General features: G+C 41.2%; 1 protein-coding gene across 2 annotated transcripts in view; it reads left to right on the forward strand.

Moving 5' to 3' along the window:
- The window catches only part of KAT6A (lysine acetyltransferase 6A), a 93,697-nt gene that overhangs the window by 40,534 nt on the left and 40,622 nt on the right, over positions 1–12,541 (forward strand). For both annotated transcript variants that reach the window (XM_089670258.1, XM_089670259.1), the window contains 3 exons: positions 2,286–2,394; positions 10,976–11,091; positions 11,317–11,398. In XM_089670258.1, the coding sequence (XP_089526384.1) occupies positions 2,286–2,394; positions 10,976–11,091; positions 11,317–11,398 (307 nt within the window). The remainder of the gene's footprint in view (positions 1–2,285; positions 2,395–10,975; positions 11,092–11,316; positions 11,399–12,541) is intronic.

Raw genomic sequence — 12,541 nt, forward strand, 5'->3', positions numbered from 1 at the left:
GTAAATAGAGAGGAGTAACTGATTTTTGATTACAAACTGAACTAATCCTTTTAGAAGAAGTGGATTCAGAGGGTCCTACACATCAAGCAATGTCAGAAGAGAGGGAGTCTGTGGGCAAAGGGAGGTGTGCTGATGACACTGGGCACCAGCACTCTGAACATAAAAGGTGAGGCACATTGAGGGGTGAGGTTTGCTATGAATGGGGGAAAAAGTGTTCTTTGACTTCCAATCTAATCCCCCTTATGAGGACAGAAGGTTTATAGATGTGCTGCACTTACTGACAAAGTGTTGAACTCCAATTTGCCTTTATTAGATCTAATATGCTAACTGGTTATGAGCAAGAAGCCTGCTCCCATGCCTGGCTTTTAAGTGACACTGCGCTTTGCTGGGCTTGCTTTCTTCTGTCCCCAACTGAATATGATGCCTTGCATCTCAGTCTTTGCTGCTCCATTCAGCCTCTGGGGATGAGGAAAAACAGCCCTGTGTAAGCTTAAAGAATATGTTCACCTTTTCTAAAAAAAAAAAAAAAAAAAAATGCTTATTTTTTTTTTTTTTGCAGGTAAAAAAATTAACTTTTTTTTTTTTTTAAATTTTTTGTTTTCCTTCAAAGCCTGTAGAGCATTGCACTCACGATCAGAAGTTCTCGGGTGTAATCTCAGGCTCTTGCAGACTTCAGTGTAAGCTGTCTGCTCATACCTCGTAGGCAGGCAGTCACAGTGATAGGAAGAATCAATGAACTACCTAGAGCACTCAAGCGCCCTAGTAGTTCTTTGAGAACTATAAACCATCAGCTGCAAAAGCTGTTGTTACTTGATTCATTCACAGAAATCTGTGAATGAATGACATGGCTGTGTGGGCTGCACTCTTTTAAAATTTTGGTGTAGGGAGAAGATATTTGGCCTGTTGTCACAGATAGGAGAGGGGCATTGGGGAGAGGCTGCAGTAGCTGGAACATGTTACATGCTCCACCCTAAAAGACAGTGCAACATGTTCCCAAATGTGAACTTATCATTTAAGTTGGAGCTTACCCATAATGAACGGTCTTCCCATCCCCAAGGGACAGCTGTGGACCAAGTGCTGTAACATGCTTTTCTATACCTGATTGTAAAGGGTATTTCCATCACTAGTGGCAGCATTCAAAGGGAACCTGTTACTTTCCTGTGCATGGACAAAGCGCAGGTGTGTGTTAGAGATGTTAAACTAAAGGAATAGTCTGAGTTCCCTTTCATGACCACACGTGGAATACAACCATGCGTACTGCATTATATGTTATCTCAAGTGCTGAATATCAGAGGTTATGGTCAAAGTCTGGTATGGACTTTCACAGATGTTAATGTATTAAAAGAGAAGTGTGGGATTTATTTATTTTCTTTAAAATCATACTCCATCTGTCTCCTGATGGATCTAAGTTTGAGAACTGAGCGGTCGGACACTGCTGATCGCTCAGTTCTCCTAGCCACTCTGAGCAGGAAGCAGTGACTGCTCTGCCCCCCAGCACTCACTGGACTGCTGGGCTGTGAAGGGGGTGGGAGCTGTTGGCTCAGGTTCTCAGCAGATCATTGAGGCTGAGCCAGGTGCCGGTCCAAACATCTGGGTGGATCCCAACTTTAAAGTTGGGGTATTTTCCCAATCTGGACCAGTTGAGTGACGTCATCAATGGCGGACTTTAGCTCACCGTTGGCTAAAAACGCTTCACAGGAATGCAGAAAAAAACCGCACTCCTGTGATCCATAGAAGTACAGCCAAACAATCTTTGGCTGCACTTCTCCTTTAAACTATTGAATGCATGTTCTGTATGCAACAAGGAAGGTGCTGCATGATATGGTGACTGGGTGACTTTGCCAGCACTTTTCTAGAGTACTAATGTGTTGGGCACCATCACTCATTCATTTTTAGTTGGTATTTTATAAATACACATACAGTATAAATAGGGGGCCCTTTTTCATCAGTTTAGTAGTTTAGTAAGAACTAACTGCATTGCCTCCCAGCAACCAGTTCTGTTTGTGGCTATCCTGGAAGTGACAGACAAGTTTTGAATCCTTTTTGTTCTTATTCTTTGGGGTAATAGTTATTTGCACAAATACAGTGCTGTAGGTTATTAGTATGTTTGTTTCCTGTTTTGGGTTTAATTGCATCTAATACAACATTTCATACTGAGCATGGGCTTTTGTACCAGCCCAGCAAAAAGTGAAAATCTTTTCCTTTATAGACAGCTTAAGAGAGCGCTATATACTGTGCATAACTACATCATTTACCTGCTTTTCTGTGGTTTTTATCTTCTGCAGCCAGTCGCTGAGCCTATCCCAATATGCAGTTTTTGTCTGGGAACAAAGGAGCATAACCGAGAGAAGAAACCAGAGGAGCTCATATCATGTGCAGACTGTGGAAATAGCGGTAGGTACCTTTCATGGTCATTGTTACTTCAAGGGAGTTGTAAAAAATGTTGGTGAATCTGAGGAGTATAAAGGCCAAATGCACTTTTTACTGTAGTGCTTTGTGGAGGTGCGTGCTTTACCTTAAAGTGATAGTAAAGACAATTTAAAAAAAAAAAAAAATGTCATACTTGCCTGCTCTGTGCAGTAGTTTTGCACAGAGCAGCCCTGATCCTCCTCTTCGTTTATCCCCCACCGATGCTCCTGCCCTTTGCCTTTTGCCTAGTGCCCCCCAGAGCAAGCAGATTGCTATAGGGGCACCCAGGCAGCCTCGCTCCCGAGCAGCTGCTCTGTGTCCATTCACACAGAGCCGTGGCTCCTGCTGTTGTCTCAGCCAATGAGGAGAAAGAGTCCCCAGAGAGCGGAGGCTCTTGTGCACATCATGGATTGTGTTGACGCTCAGGTAAGTATTTGGGGGTTGAAGAAAATGAAGGGAGGTGATCAGCGCAAAACTGTTCAAGGTCCTGGGCTATCCTGGTATGCGGTGGTGGTGATGAAGAGAGTCAATCAGCACAAGAACTGAATCCTAGGTAGACCTGGTGGTGGGTAATGATGGTTAGGGTGTCTGTGGTGGGGGGCCCGTATGGCACAAAGGGCAAGCTCTCAAGAAGTACTGTAGCGGACTCTGTTAGGATGAGAAGGAGAAGAAGCGCCTCTAACTGCAGCATAACACTTTATTGAAGATTAAAGGTAGGAACACTCACATTTATGAGGTAAAAGTAATGCATGGTATGATATAACATCAGACGGGAGTGTAGTCATCCATATAACTGAGCTGTCATCTGTAAAAGGTCTCAACGTGGTGGCTGGAGGGGGGAGACAGCTGAGGTGCCGGCCTGAGTGCACGTCCTCCCTCTGGGCTGGGTGGAACGCAGCGGCGGCATAAGCACGATGTCAGTATCCCAAGGTGCACTGCGACGCGTTTCAGAGCATGTGCTTCCCGGGAAAGGCGGAAGTGTGCTCTTTTTTTCAAGCAGGGAAAAAGGAGCGCACTTCTGCCTTTCCCGGCCAGCGCATGCTCCGAAAAGCGTCGCAGTGCACCTTGGGATACTGACGTCATTGCGCTCACGCCAACGCTGAGTTCCAGCATGCGTTCCACCCGGCTCAGAGTGAGGACATTGACGCCGGCCGCACCTCAGTTGTCTGCCCTCCAGCCACCACGCTGCTCCAGCGGCACGCTGAGAACTTTTACCAATGACAGCTCAGTTATACGGATGACTACACTCCCCTGTCCGATGTTACATCATACCATCATACCATGCATTACTTTTACCTCATAAATGTGAGTCTTCCTACCTTTTATCTTCAATAAAGTGTTATGCTGCACTTAGAGGCGCTTCTCCTTCTCAAGTATTTGGGGGTGCTTGCTGCACATAATTTATTATTTTTTTTTACCTAGAATGCATGAAAGTAAAAAACCTTGAGCCTTTACAACCACTTTAATCCCTTCACGCCTAAGGGTAAAACAAATCTAAATGCCTAAGCATAATTTTGCAATGTTGACGTGTTGGTAAAACCATTCATATCATCACAACTACTTTGTACACCCAGGTGAATTATGCCTTGTTTTTTTTCAGGACAAATTGGGCTTTCATTTGGTGGTAAATGGTAACAGATATCTCCTGATTTTTTTAATTATCAAAGGAAAACTGGCCCAAAATAGTAAAAAAAAAAAAATTTTTTTTTTAATAAATTTAGCTGTGTTTTTCTTGTTACTACCATAACCTACCACCAAAGAACAACCCAAAATAAATTTTCCAGCTTTTGATGATCGCAGCGGTACCACATATATGTGTATGTTATTTGTTGTTTGTACCTGTAATACAGCTCAGAAACAATAGTGTTTTTTTTTTGTTTTTGTTTTTACCTAAAACACACTGGTACCAATTATTTATATATATATATATATATATATATATATATATATATATATATATATATATATATATATATATATAAAGCTGACATTTGACCCTGACCTTTGACCTAAACACTAACCCTTGCATTGAACTAGATCAAACCTTGATTTAGTTATTTTTTTCTTTTTAATATTTTTTTTTTTTAACAGTTTGCTTTTTTTTCTCTATGCAAGAAGTTACAACGTATCTCTCTCTCCCATTCATAGAGAAAAAAAAGGGGGCGGGCTATACAGTGACTGATCACTGTGATAGCCAATCAGAGGCTATCACAGCGTTCATGTGACCCGGAATCGGGAGTCCCAGGTCCTGATCATTAGAACGGTACCCGGGGCTCTCAGTGACACCCTGGTCTTTGTGCTGGGAGCACGCTGTGCGGCGCGCTCCCAGCAGAAAGGCAAGAACGCAAATATGTGGCCCAAGGGAAAAAAAGCCCAGTTCCTCGAGGCCGCATATTTGTGTGACGGCGGCGTGAAGGGGTTAATGCGCATTTGTTGTGATGCCATTCATTTTGAAGACAACACAGCTCCAAAGCACAAGCTTAGTAGTGTACTATAACAAATGGTAATACACTGCCGTGCTCTGCTTTGCCAAAAATGGTGCGTGTCTAGGTGTTTTTTTGTGTGGATGTTTTTGGTGCAATTTCAGCTCATTCATTTTACTGGCCAGATTATATGCAACACACCAGGTTGCCAAGCTGTGAATGGGGCTCATTCTCACCAGCCACTGTGTTGTAGCGCAGTGGCTGGTGTGCAGTCTAGCTGAGATCAGTGCTGTGATGATGCGCCAATCTTGGCAATTTGCATGGTTTCCGGTTTTTACATTTTTTTTTTTTTTTAACAAACTATTGTGATCTCACACACAAATCACATACAATTTCATTGCCATCCATGCAGTGCAAGGTAGTGGATGCTCTGCACTGCACTGAAAAAAAATACCGCAGTGAACCGGGCAGATAAAGAGACAAGACCGTTTGCCTTGTCATGTCGTGGACTGCACTGGAATAGCCACCCAACGCACTACCACAACATGTTTTGTGAATGGACCCAGAATCAGCTGGCTTCATTACTGAACAGTTTAATATTCTGTTCTCACCACTCGGTGGCAGACTAGGAAGGGAAAAACGCTTCACCAACAGCACCATGTCTGCAAATCTGATAAAGAGCATGGATCTGCTTATTGTATGATGTTTGTTTACAATTTTAATCTGAATTCTTTAACCACTTGCCCTCCAGAGGATTTACCCCCCCCCCCCTTACTGACCAGGCCGTTTTTTGCGTTACAGCTCTGCGTTACTTTATCTGAGAATTGCGCGGTCATGCAACGCTGCACACACATGAAATTTACGTAATTTTTTTCCCCCCCACGAATAGCGCTTTCTGTCGGTGGTATTTGATTGCCTGTGCAATTTTTTGTGCTATAAAAAAAGAGACTATTTTGAGAAAAAAAAACAATATCCAGTAATAAAATTTAAAAAATCAAGTTTTGTCATAAATTTAGGCCAAAATATATTCTGCTACATGTCTTTGCTAATAAAAAAAACCCAATACGTGTAAATTAACGTGAAAGTTATAGTGTTTACAAATGGCGGTATAGATTCTGTATTTTTTTTTTTACTAGTAATGGTGGCGATCAGCGACTTCTAGTGGGACTGCGGCAGGCATTCTGACACTGGGGGGGGGGACTGACTTGGTGTCGCTGACATCCCCAGTGACACCAATACAGTGATCAGTGCTAATAAAAAGCACTGACACTGTACTAATGGCACTGGGCAGGAAGGGGTTAATGTGGGGTGATCAAAGGGTTAACTGTGTGCTGTTTGCTGTTTTACATGGGTTGTGTCTGTGTTTCACTGTAAGCACACTGCTTTGCATGGCTTTGCTATGCACAGCCATGCAAAGCAGTGTGCAGGAGCTGACGGGAGAGAACTGTATTGTTTACAAACAGTCCGTGAATGGCGTCGTGAGTAGGGCACGCGTGCGCTTCAGGCGTGCCCCCTACCCAGGAATGCAAAATCACGTTTATATGTGTGTGTGTACGTACGTACGTACGTACATGAGTATGTCTGCCATAGGGCAGTGGGAAAGTGGTTAAAGGGGAGCTCCACCCAAAAGGAGAAGTTTAATCCTTTGTCCCCTGCTCCCCATTTTGGATTGGCACCTTTGGGGGGGGTTGGAGCAGGTACCTGAATTTGACAGGTACCAGCTCCTGCCATCGCTGTGATTGCCAAAGCAATCAAAAGCGGATGTTGTCCTCCTACCCTCCCTCCACGTAGTTTTCTGGGACACATGACAGGTCCCAGAAGATGACAGGGACATTCACAAAGCGCAGCGCTACTTGCACATGCGCAGTTGGCACCCAGCTGTGTGAAACCACAAACTGTCACAGCCGGGTGCCCACACTGAAGATGCCGGTGCCAGGGAGAAAAGATGGCCCGGTGAAACCAGCCACGGTGAGGACACCGCTGGACTGAGGGACGGGTAAGTGTCTGTATTTTAAAAGTCAGCAGCTACAGTTTTTGTAGCTGCTGACTTTTAGGTTTTTTTTTCCGGGTGGAACTCCGCTTTAACCACTTCCAGACCGGACACTTTTACCCCCTTCCTGACCAGGGCAATTTTCAGCTTTCAGCGCTATCACACTTTGAATGACAATTGCGCAGTCATGCAACACTGTACCCAAATTAATTTTTTACCATTTTTTTTGAGACCGATAAAGCTTTATTTTGGTGGTATTTATGCACCACTGGGATTTTTATTTTTTTTGCTATGTAATGAAAGTCCAAATATTTTGAACAAAAGTGTTTTTTTTAATAATATTTTGCAAATAAATAATATTTCATCATACATCTTTGCCAAAATGTATTCCGTTATCTTTTTAGCAAAACAAAAACAAATTAGTTTATAACCAAAAATTATAATTTTTAAACATTTTTTCTTTACATTTTTATTTTATTTTTTTATATTATTTTTTTTTTTTATTTTTTTTTTTTTTTACATACTGTCACCCTAGCAGTACAGTGTCTTACAGTACTACTTGTGGGGGGTGATGAAGATTTTTTTTTTTTTTACTGATTGCTTTTATACCCATATAGGATGTAAAAGCAATCATTTCTCTTTCTCTCTGTGTGCATTCCTGCACTCATTGAGAAATACTGAGTGAGCTGTGATTGGTCACAGCTTGTCACATGGTACAAGGCTGTTGTGAATAGCCTTGTACCATGTGACCTCTGTGATCATTCACAGATTTCACACATAGTAAGCAATGATGTCACAAGTGACATCTTGCTTACTACTTTGCATGTGATCACTGATTGGCCAATCAGTGATCACATGATCGGGACCTCGTACAGAGGTCCCGTCCGACGATCGGTGTTTCACTGTGTCCGGAGGACACAGCGGGCACCGGATCGCGGTGCTGCGCGCTCCCAGGGAGCGCGCACAAGCAGGGTGCGGGGAGGCCGTTCATAAACAGCCACCCGACCCTGTACTGCCACCGTCCGGCCGTTTATATACAACGGCCGGTCGGGAAGTGGTTAATATTAATGGGACATGAATTATAAAAGTGCAGTTATTCTGACACTAAAGCTATATGCATAGCACTTGTATGTTTTCCACACTTTTTCTCAAGTTTTCGCTTAATATTCCAGCTTCTTACTAAAATGCAAAATCATAAAATTTCATCTTTATATAGAAGACAATCTACTCGTTATATCATACAGTTCTCTGCAAGCATCCTATAAATTCTTCATTAAGTCCTGCAGGCTATGGTGCTTAATGAATGAATAATATTATTCTAGGTGATCATTAGTATACATATAGTGTTGTGTGTATCCTTAGCACCAGTATGAAGCAGAACATTTGCTAAATGGTTGTCATGCTTGTTTTCAAATTTTGGGGTCTTTAAGATTTCTGCATGAAGCTTTTGCCTTCTTTACATGTTTGAGTTTCTTTACACAGTGCCAGAACATACTTTAACCTCTCACCCTCCGGAAGATTTACTCTCCTTCCTGACCAGACCATTTTTTGTGATACGGCACCGTGTTACTTTAACTGACAATTGTACAGTTATACTCATAAAGGCTGTAAAAGCAATCATTTCTCCTTCTCTCTAGCTGAATTCTTGCAGCCATTGAGAACTACTGACTAAGCTGTGATTGGTCACAGCTTGTCACATGGTACGAGGCTGTTGTGAATAGCATTGTACCATGTGAACTCTGTGATCATTCACAGATTTCACACGTAGTAAGCAATGATGTCACAAGTGGCATCTTACTACTCTGTGTGTGATCACTGATTGGCCAATCAGTGATCACATGATCAGGACCTCGCATGGAGGTCCTGTCCCACGATTGGTGTTCCACTGTGTCCAGAGGACACAGCGGGCACCGGATCGCGATGCTGCACGCTCCCAGGGAGCGCGCACAAGCAGGGTGCGGGGAGGCCATTTATAAACGGCCACCCGACCCTGCACTGCCACCGTCCGGCTGTTTATATACAACAGGCGGGCAGGAGGTGGTTAAAAAAAAATGGCCAGAAACGGAAGTGACATCGCTGTGGTCCTCCAAGGGCATAGAGATGTGTGGCGGCTATCTTTCCTTCTCTCATCTCTATGCCCAACGCCGGGATCGATGGTTTCTCAGGTAAGAAAAAATGGAAAACCCACCCATTTATTCTCTAGGTGCTCTGCTTTAAAATAAATAAGGCTTCTTTACTGTTTCTAAGACATTTTAAAAAATACTGATTTTAAAATGTAAATAAAATGTGGCAGAAATGGCTGGGGGCTGAAGTGGTTAATGAGAAAAAAATTAATACAAATTAATAAAAGGAACTGTAGTATCAGGCTACAACATGACAAATGTGAAAAAAGTGAAAGGGGTCTCAGTACTTTAAGAATGCACGGTGTGTGTGTGTGTGTGTGTGTATATATATGTATATGTATTTATGTGTATATATATATATATGTATATGTGTATATATATATATATATGTATATGTGTATATATATGTATATGTATTTATGTGTATATATATGTATATGTGTATATATGTATATATATATGTGTGTGTGTGTGTGTGTGTATGTGTGTATATATATATATATATATATATATATATGTGTGTGTGTATGTATGTATGTATGTATGTATGTGTATGTGTATATATATATATATATACACACACAAACCTGAATTTTTAAAAGGTCTGTTTAGATTGTTCTATAGTTGAGCTTCTTTATTGCAAAAACTGGTGGGACTCTGTTTTCCATAAAGAGTGCTTTGTAATTTTGGTGCTGTAAATACAGCAAATTGATAAATATGATGAGGTCTTCTCTTGTTCCTGGCTGCACTGTCCTGTCCCCTGCTGCCTTACAGGTTGCTTTCTCCCTGGAGCTCCTGGTTTACCATCTGGTATTTGGCATAGCATAATATAAATGTATTATGCCCAACAGTACACTGGACACCATGAGACAAGCTAACAGTCTTTATTGGAGGCAGCATGGCTTCTTGTCCTTCCCATTTCTCTGATAAATCATTTTGTTCTCATGGGGATGTTGTTATAAACAGTTTTCAAGCTGTTAGGAAAGCTACCAGTGGTATAATGTAAGGAGTTCAAGTTGGTTCCAGCAGCAGTCCCATGTTCAGTGCTCAGTTCTGCATGCATGTTTATGTATGTATGCATGCCTTTGCGGTTTGTTTTTTTGCATTTTTATGCAATTGCAGTGTTTTTGCATGGAGCCAAGTGTGTTTTTTTTTTTTTTTTTTTTTTAACACACTTGGCTCATTAAGCTACTTTTAGTTTTTCTTGCATATGCGTTTGTACTGTGTTTTATAGAATAATTCCAGGCATCTGCATTTTATACATGGTTACATTGGTCCATCTTGGGCCAATGTAACGATGTATATGATGTATTTGGCCGATGCCTCTGGAAGTGGGGAATCACTGAAGTAGAAGCTGCTGATATGTTAAATCCACGTTTGATTGCATATGGTGTAAATAAGCCCTGTTGGTTTTATCAGACCTTTGCTCTTTACAGATGAGGTTGTAATATCACTACACACTTTTGTAGACACCTGCAGTTATGCAAATAGGATGCAAATAGGCTGCCATAACTGTTGGTCATAAATTCTTAACATGGTACAGAGGGGCTGCCTATGTTGCTTTTTCCTGGTTTCTAATCGCAAATGTAGAAACAAATGAGGCATGTCATATTTTAGCACATCTTTCATTTTGTGCAAATATTGGCCTAGCCAACGCTGCTGAGTAGCAGATAGATGTACTTTAACTCTCCCCTCCAGAGTTTGGGGCAAGACACTTATCTCATCATGCTCCTCTCTGTGGAGGTAATAAATTCATGCAAGTTACCCACTGTGCACCTCAGTGTTCTCATTCCCAACAATGCAGGTACGAATAAAAAATATTGCACCAAAACCAGGTCTTAAAGTGAATTCTTTTTCACCTGGTTCAGACAATGTTTCCCATCACAGAATCTTTTGTTACCTATATTTGGGTGATTGCACTTTTTTGTTAGGTTGTTCTGTTGTAAACCTAATTTGGGACTTGAAGTTTACTCTTACCTGCTGTGACTTGTTTTGTCATGTTGCTCATTTCTTTTTTTCTCTGCCTTTAGGTCACCCGTCCTGTCTTAAGTTCTCTCCTGAACTCACAGTACGAGTTAAAGCCCTCCGCTGGCAGTGTATAGAGTGCAAAACCTGCAGTTCGTGCCGTGACCAGGGCAAGAATGCTGTAAGTGTTACATTTGGTAAAATCAGATAATCGGTTATAAATCAAGCTTTTGTGTGACTGTGGTGACTTCAGTTGGTATTCTCCTGGTTGCTGTAAAGAATTGAAGAAAGAAGCGTGAAATTCTAGCAAAACTTGGCAACTGTTTTTCCACCTGTAACATTAAATGGGTAACTCTTTATTGGTCCTTTATACTGCTGTGTTCTGATACTATACCCTTCATTTCAGGACAATATGTTATTTTGTGATTCGTGTGACCGTGGGTTTCACATGGAGTGCTGCGAGCCACCCCTTACACGAATGCCAAAAGGTGAGATCTGTGTGACGTTTTCTGTTCAATCCTTGTGTTGTCAGTTGCTCCATCATTACTGGCACAGTTAAGAATACTACTACAGACCGGTATAGATTTTTGTTAGTTATTTATCTTTATAATTTGCCTTATAAATAAAGGTGATGAAAGTATAGATGTGCATATTGGATGGTACACATTTGGTGTGACAATGATAAGTCAAGTTCAGTGTAAGTATGCAAGCCTAAATAACAGAGGTATACCGCTCAGGTAAACAATCCAGATCAATCCACAACAGGTGAAAGCTCTGGCTCGCCACCACACACAATAGGAAGAAGAGTCAGCCGCACACCGGAGGATAAATATATAAAGAATAGGTGAGCGCACAGTAAAATCACATCAAAAAGCTGCTAGCATAAAAGGATAGAACCCCTAAATCCTCTAATATAATTGGTATAGCAATATGCAGCACTAAAAATTTAAAGAGACTAACTAAAATCTGGTATCAAGATATATAGTGAATGGATGAATGACTATATCCAATGATAAATATGAAAATATAAAAATATTACACCGAAAATATTGCACTAACGATATATATATATTGCACTATAAATATACAATTGTAAACATACTATTATTATTATACAGTATTTATAAAGCGCCAATAGTTCACTCAGCGCTGTACATTACAAAGGGGGACAGAACATGTGACAGAACAATAACAATACAATGCAAAACATGAGGGGATCGAGGGCCCTGCTCTTTCGAGCTTACAATCTAGGAGACATATAAGAATATATCAAAGTGTTTAAAAGTGCCAGCAAAAAAGCAATCCAGTAATGTTGTAGCTGGATAAAAATGTGAACAGTGAGAAATACTGCACCAAAAGGTGAATGTAAATATAAATAAAGTAAAATAAATAAAGTTCATAAAATGTCACAAAAGTACTCAATAATCCGTAATCAAATATATTCGTGACTGGATGAGGATCAAATGATTTCAAACTTCAAACCCAATAGTGATACTGGTGACTGGGATAAGGAATGACTCCAGTGCTCGTGACTTCAGATGGTGAACAATAAATATGTGCTTGCTCTTACCAGAAGCGCAAGTCATATGTGCATGTAGTGATATTATCCAAACAGAACCCTGGTGGTCATC

This window comes from Staurois parvus, unplaced genomic scaffold (genome assembly GCF_062004578.1).
Source record: "Staurois parvus isolate SC_StPar_1 unplaced genomic scaffold, SC_StPar_1.0 ptg000088l, whole genome shotgun sequence".
NCBI classification, from domain to species: Eukaryota; Metazoa; Chordata; class Amphibia; order Anura; family Ranidae; genus Staurois; species Staurois parvus.